Source organism: Leptodactylus fuscus, chromosome 2, assembly GCF_031893055.1.
Source record: "Leptodactylus fuscus isolate aLepFus1 chromosome 2, aLepFus1.hap2, whole genome shotgun sequence".
Classification (NCBI taxonomy): domain Eukaryota; kingdom Metazoa; phylum Chordata; class Amphibia; order Anura; family Leptodactylidae; genus Leptodactylus; species Leptodactylus fuscus.
The window spans coordinates 39737900-39745472 of NC_134266.1; the positions used below are offsets into that span (position 1 = coordinate 39737900).

At 44.7% G+C, this 7573-nt stretch overlaps 1 protein-coding gene across 3 annotated transcripts in view; it reads right to left on the reverse strand.

Moving 5' to 3' along the window:
* Positions 1 to 6077, reverse strand: part of LOC142194469 (apoptosis-inducing factor 3-like) — a 71402-nt gene extending 65325 nt beyond the window's left edge. For 2 of the 3 annotated variants that reach the window (XM_075263616.1, XM_075263617.1), the window contains exon 1: positions 2039 to 2140. Coding sequence is in view for 1 of the 3 variants with exons in the window: in XM_075263615.1 (XP_075119716.1) it covers positions 5970 to 6075 (106 nt within the window). In the remaining 2 variants the exon portion in view is untranslated. Of the gene's footprint in view, positions 1 to 2038; positions 2141 to 5969 lie in introns of those variants that run through there. The other variant, XM_075263615.1, reaches the window with a different exon arrangement.
* Positions 6078 to 7573: the final 1496 nt, after the last annotated feature.

The following is a 7573-nucleotide window of genomic DNA, read 5'->3' on the forward strand; positions in this document are numbered from 1 at the left end:
CTGATAGAGCCCCACATATGCGTGAATAGCCTTTAAAAAGGCTATTCAGGCACCGCTAAAGTTATATTAAACTACCCCCCCCTGTTTTAAATAATACCCTAAAAAAGAATGTGCTCTACTTACGGATCGTGCACGCTGGGCGGGCATTGAGGGTGTGTCTTCATCTTCTTCCCCGCCTCTTCTTCCTCCGATGTCTTCGGGTCCCATCCTCCTCCGGCGCTTGCTCGCGGACACTGATAAAAAAAAAAAAATTGCCTGGGCGCATGCGCAGTAGCCGTAGTAGAAGCCGCATGCTACTGCGCATGTGCCCAAGCTATTTTTTTTTATATTAGTGTCCGCGAGCGCCGGAGGAGGACGGGACCCGAAGACATCGGAGGAAGAAGAGGCGGGGATGAAGATGAAGACACATCCTGAATGCCCGCCCAGTGTGCACGATCTGTAAGTAGAGCATATTCTTTTTTAGGTTATTTTAAAATGGGGGGGGTCGTTTAATATAACTTTACTGGTGCCTGAATAGCCTTTTTAGAGCCCCACATATGCGTGCATAGCCTTTATCAGCATGATTTTGCTGATAGAGCCCCTATAAGCAGTTTCAGGCAGACAGACCATTTCTGGAACACAGGAAAAGACCGGCATCTGACAGCATGCACCGTGGATTTAAATAGTAAAGAGCAGGAGTAACCAGAGAGGGGATAGGAAGCAGCACCAAGATCCATCCACAGCCTGTAAGTAGCTCTCAGCGCTGCAGAGGACTTAATCCCTTCAGAGGCAAAGACACACTAAGGCACTGACCCACAAAGCAACTCATCACATGATCCATGCATGAGTGCTACCGCAGAAACAGTATGCCCAGTGTGAAAATTCCCCTGCAGCACATCAGATGATTCATGCGCCGAATGCCATTCAGATACTCTGCGCCTGAACCTAACAGGCTGAGACCGCATAGACCGGGTCATAACAGATAGTTCTGTACAGTATACAGTGGCTGGGCACTGTTACTGCATCTCAGCTACCATTTCCACCACTATATAACATTAGTTCTATTCTACTGCAGAATCACAAAAATAGAGCATTACCAAATTCAGGGAAGCCCTTCTCCTGACTCAGACTCCCAGGATTGCTTTTGGTATTAGCATATTTGCCAACTCCTCTAGAATGCCCGGATGGATCCTGAAAGAAGGGGTGACCTCCTGGAATCCCAGAAGAGTGGGCAAACCTCCCGGGCCAGATGGAATGCTACCAAATCTGCTGAGCTCTCTGTCAAATTGCAAATTTCTTCTGGGCACAAAATGTTGGCCAGTATAGACTATAGAGACTTCAGACACAGCAGCAGAGGAGAGGTGAGTATCAGTGGGGTTTTTGTTATGTTTGGTTGGAACCAGAACAGGGATAATATTAATAATGTGAGGGCGACTGCAGGGGGACTTTAAACTGTGGGGGTACCGGAGGGTGACATTAAACTGTGGGTGCACCATAAGAGGGACTTTATACTGTGGGGGCAATTGGAGGGAACACTATAACATGGGCATATCTTGTTAGGTTGACTCTAGGGGCTTTATACGGTTTCGGGACAGAAAGAGAAATTGATGGGAATGGACGGAGTCAAAGTAGAAGTGCAAGGGGCTAAATTTGCTGCTGCTGCTGAGGAGGACCTGCCGTAAGTTATCCTGCTTTTAGAAGTTAGCCAGGGCTCACGAAGTGAGGTATTACTCAGTATGCCGGAGATGCTGTTTTATTTTATATTATTTTATTTTCTTTCCCGTAGTTATTAAAGCCATTTCTTTTTGGGCACTCAGCATCACAAACTCCTCTGTGAACTCCAGGAATCTCTTAGTTTTGGTGCTAAATTAGGAATTTTCCAAACTCACTTGTTGATGAAAGACGACAGAATATCTCTCATTACACTAACGTTATCAATGTTCTACATGCGCCATGTCTGCTATCTCATGAGCCATGTTTTTATACAGAGTGGTTTAGGGGTTAATGATTCTATGTTATATTCCTGGTCTAGAGAGGTGTAGTGGAGATGACAACTCACCCTAGAAGTGTCCTAGTGTTGCAGCCCCCTCACCAGGTCATCGTTTCAGCTACTTTTTCATCCTGGGTTCTGGCAGTTTATTACTTGGATAACAGCAGGGATGGTCTATAACATTGTGCGAGTCCATACAGCAGTGACATGTGACACAGCAGTCCTTTTCCTCCGATGCTGCAGGAAGCTCTTTGGAGACGATCCCTTACGCAGTACATTAATTGTGTGTGATCTCCCTGATCCCAATTATGAAACTGCAGCAACAGAAGGAAAGTGGACAGGTGTAGACAAGAGATTAAGAGGGAGTGGTAGAGGTTAGTGTACCGTGCCCATGGTATTTGTGGCTTTAAGGGGTTAATACAATGTATGGATGAGAGAGCTGCCATGAATCCATCCATTTTGCTACAAAAAACACTGCGTTTTACAGTACATGAAAAGAGAATGGGATTCTGGTTAATATCATCAGCACATTGCAGAAACAATCTACAGCAAAAAAGCTGCGTATTCAATGTCAATTATACCTGGGTAATCGTTGTCGTTTCCCTTAGGCGGCGTTCACAAGGAGTAACATGCCGCTCATTCTGACACGTAAACACGTGTCAGAGTGAGCACAGTAAAACAGAATCCTATTGACTTCAATGGGTTCCGTCTTACGTGCGCTACACATTGAAATCAATGGGAAGCTTTTTAACTCATTGATTTCAATGTGTAGCGTGCGTAAGACGGCACCCATTGAAGTCAATGGGATTGTTTTACAGCGCTCACTCTGACACGTGTTTACGTGTCAGAATGAGCGGCACGTTACTCCGTGTGAACGCAGCCTTAGAGTACCGTAGCCTAAGGCTATGGGCCACATTGCGGAAACATAGCAATTTTTTGTTGCAGATTTTTCTGTGGTTCTTTCATCAAAAATAAGGAGTGGATTCAACAGAAGGGATACATCTACGATTTATATTTTCCATTCCTTTTCACTCCTGACTTTGGCTCATAAAACTGCGGCAAAACCTGCAACAAAAAAGACTGCAGAAAAGCTGCTTTTTTCATTTTGCTGCAGTTTTATGAGCTAAAGTCAGGACTAGATTGAGAAGAATGGAGAAGTATTATAGCTTCATTTATATTTTCCATTTCTTTTGTAGCTTTGGCTGAAAAAAAAACACAGCAAAATCTGCAACAAAAAAAGCAGTTTTTCTTGAAGACGTTGTCCAGGGATTGGACGTATCACAGAGGAGGCTGGGGATGGTGTCCACCATCACTGTCCGTTCAGCACACAATGCCTTCGCCGCCGCTGGATGTCCTGCTCCTTGAATGGCAGAGGTCACTGTGCAAGGAGGAGAAGGTGTTATCGATCACTGTAATCCTTCTTGTGATAATAAGGTGACAAATGGAGAGATAATGACATGTTCTGAATAAGTATTATGAGGTTTAGGGACCAGTGTGAAGACTAGAATTTATCAGGATTAAAAAAAACAGAAAATTGTGTGTCATTTCTGATGGGCACCTCCATGTGGACAGATGACATCTGATTTGCTGCACTTTTCAGAGACCCATATACTTTAGTGAATGAGGCTGAACCACAGAACAGATTATGATTGGATGTGTCCTGCGTTTCTGCAGTTTTATGGTTCTTCACGCAGACCCGTGAACATCATGGTTGTGTATATCCGTCCATGTGCTAGCCATTGTTTTAATGGTCATGTGCTTCAAGCCTTGAGTTAAAAACCTATTAGTGACCACCCTAAAACAAGCATATTGGCTACGACTTGGGGTGAGTTAATACAGGGTTTTTTTGTCCGCAACCTGAGGCGGAGGCCGTCTCAGGTTCCAGACCAAAACCGGGTAGCCACGACTGAAAGCCGGTGCACTGAATGGACCTAGTCCGGAGGAGGGAGTGTCTTCAGGCCGAATTGCAAGGTGAAACGGCCTGAAGAATGAGCATCTCGCTTCTTATTCCAGGAGCCGGAACAAACCAGCTCCCGGAAAACATTTTGGGTTATTTCACCTGTGATGGAATCTGCAGCCAATGGAGCCTCCAACACAGGTGTGAACGTCACCCAAAGGGTTAATGTAATGCTATATCTTTTTGATGATTGAAGCTCCTTATTTCGGCTAGAGAACTCCAAATCCCTTGACCAATTCCCTGATCTGTTATCTGATCTCCTGCATGTACAGGGACTAACTAGGGTAATAATTCTATATCATGGTCATGCTGCTCATAAGACCAGTGAGGGAGAGGTTAGAGATGTAGACGTTCTCGTTTTTGTAAGAGTGACACAGCAGAAAGTTGTATGAATGGCATTTACATTTTTCCCCACCTAAATAACCAAACAGTGTAATCTTTAGAAAGGTAGGACCGCTGATAGCAAGAACATACTGGTGAATAATAAACTGTAACAATAATCAATTATTTAGGGCAGGGGTGCACAGCTGTCTTTGGTCCATGGCACACAATCTCAGATTGCATTACTCCAAAGGCTCACAATAAAACATAAGGGTAAGTTCACACAGCGTTTTTTGGTCCGGAACCTGAGGCAGAGGCCGCCTCAGGTTCCGGACCAAAATACGGGTAGCTGTGACTGAATGCTGGTGCCCAAATGAATGGGCCTAGTCCGGAGGGAATGTCTTCAGGCGGATGTCGTGAGGTGAATTCGCCTGAAAGAATGAGGGTAAGTTCACAAAGAGTTTTTTGGTCAGAATTTTGAGGCCGTATTCGCCTCAAAATCCTGACCAAAAAGACGGCTCCCATTGAAATCAGGAGCCATCAGGAGAAGTGAGGTGCTCATTCTTGTGCTTCGGCCTGAAGACACTCCCTCCTCCAGACTAGGTCCATTCATTGGGCCTAATCCGGAGCAGAGTGCGCGGCTGGATGCCGATACAGTGCACTAGCTTTCAGTCGCGGCTACCCGGTTTTTTGACCGGAATCTAAGGCAGGTTCCGGTCCAAAAAAACCTGTCTGAACTTACCCTGAGCATGTTGCTTCTTTTTACCGGGAGCTGGAACAAATGGCTAATTTGAAAAACTGACCGGCTCCCATTGATTTCAAAGAGAACCGTCTTTTTGGTCAGGATTTTGAGACGAATACGGCCTCAAAATCCTGACCAAAAATCCTCATGTGAATTTACCCTAAAAGTGTAATCCCATGTAAAATGGAGACTCCCTCCTTATTATATAGAGAAAGGGAACCTCTGCTCCCCGTTCACACTTCTAAGTGGAGGCAAGGAGGCAGTACATGCACACAACTCTCTCCATCAGAGTTTATGGGAGTTCTGTTTGTTATATCATCTGTAAATACCATAACTATCTTAGATGCTGGAGGACTACGAAGGGGACGTAGAACATACCCTGAAGCTACATGCACAAATAAACATGTTTGCTGCAGATTTTCTGCACCAAAATCCATCCACAAATAGAATAGTTGCTAATTTAATCTCTCTCAGTGAAATAGATGTCCGATTTTTCAAGCGGACAGCAAGAACTTACATGTCGGGTTTTGCTGTCTGCTTGAAAAGTCGGACATCTTTGGGAATGGACAGTTAAGGACACCTACGGACTGTAAAAGAACGCACCCGATGTCCATTAAAATCAATGCAAAATGTCACGGACACAGCTAGTGTCCGCTGCTAACGTCTGTGCAAGATTTCGAACGGACATTAGCAGCGGACACTAGCTGTCAGACACTGATGGTAGTGTGAACGCCCCCTAAGGCTGAGGCCCCATGTTGTGCAAACACAACTTTTTATTGTTGCAGAGATCGCACAGCAGACCCAACATCGGCCAAAAAACTAGATTTTCAATAAAGTTAAAGTAAGTTTGCATGTAGCCGAGTAGTGCATGCTGCATAGCCTACCTGTGGAGCTGGCGTATACTGTTATGTAGGCGGCCATATCTGTAATATAATACAATACAATGCAAGCAGCCTGAGGTATATAGTATGACTACTCACCAGCTGACACTGTAAGCGCAGTAAGACGTTCCGTCACCTGAGATCTGTCTCCTGCTCCGGTAGAACCTGCCTGTGATACAAAGCTGATGCACACATGATTCACCATGAGCCAGCAACCTTCCTGTAGCCAATCACCATCCAGCACTGCCTCGTTACCCAGCAACCACCCCGCCCAGACAGCTACAAGGGTAGTGCTAGAGTGACAGTCGCAGCCGTGAGCGCCACTTGTATAACACACAACTCTACACAACACACAATATGCCAACTCAGCACTAAAGATTACACAGCAGATTAAACTCTAATAATGGTTTACTGACAAGGCTCACATCTAGTAAATCTAGCTCCGGAACCGGTTAAGTCTATAGCACACAGGACAGAGGACGGCGACTACATTTCAGCTTAAGGTTTAATCACATGTTTTAGTCATGTCACGGTTTTGGCCAAAATTTTCCAAAATAGCAGATGAAATACTGAGATTGCCAATATTTTGTACAAACAGTGTATGTATGTGTGTGTGTAATATATGTGTATGTATATGCGTAGCCTTAAAGGGGTTGGCCACTTTCAGACCAATATTGGACAAACAAATGTGCAATAAAAACATATACAATTTTCCAATATACTTCCTGTATCAATTCCTTACATTCATTCTGTTACCTCTAGTGGATAAAACTCTGACCATGGTCATGTGATGTACGGTCCATGGTCATGTGATTTACGGTCCAGGGTCATGTGATGAGTACACAGGTGCACAGCTGATTACCAGGCAGATGTCTGATTACTGTGCTGTGACTGTAACGAGCAGCACCTGTGTCCTCATCACATGACCATGGACCGTAAGTCACATGACCATGGTCAGAGTTTTATCCTCTAGAAGTAACAGAATGAATGACAAGCCGAGATCTAGAAAACCGTTAGGAATTGATACAGAAAGTTTATTGCAACATTGTATATCTTTTTATTGTACATTTGTTTGTCAATATTGGTCTGAAAGTGGCCAACCCCTTTAAGTTTCCCCATCTCATTATTCCAGGTTTTCAGCTCGGACGGGCAGCTATTCTATGCTTGTTGTAACTGCACAGTCATCTCTGGATTTACATACAGAGATAACAGAGCACTGAGCAAGAACTGTGTGGGTTTCTTCTGGGTCCTCCGATTCCTCACACACTTCTAAGATGTACTGATAGGCCATGGTGTAACTTGAGAGGGTGCAGTCGCACCGGGACCAGGAGCTCTATTTTGGAGGCGGATTCCTGACCAAATTCCTGACCAAAAACTATGTGTGAAGACCGCCTTAGGGCCCGTGCACACAGAGTTAACGCAAGTTTATTTTAGCACTTTACACGTGTATAGAAAACACACGTGTAAAAATCACACTCCCATTGACTTCAATTAAATCTTATACACGTGTAAAAAAACGCGCCAAAAAACCGTAGCCACGACTGAATGCCGGTGACTGCTGCGACCCCTATGGCTGTTTGCTGCGTCTTTGGCTGGAAGATACACAGTACTCCCCAGCTATAGAGTGCTGGAGACCTTCGAGCTGAGGACAGAACAATGTATCATGTAATATGGCTTACTAGCCCCTCTTCCCCACCATACGT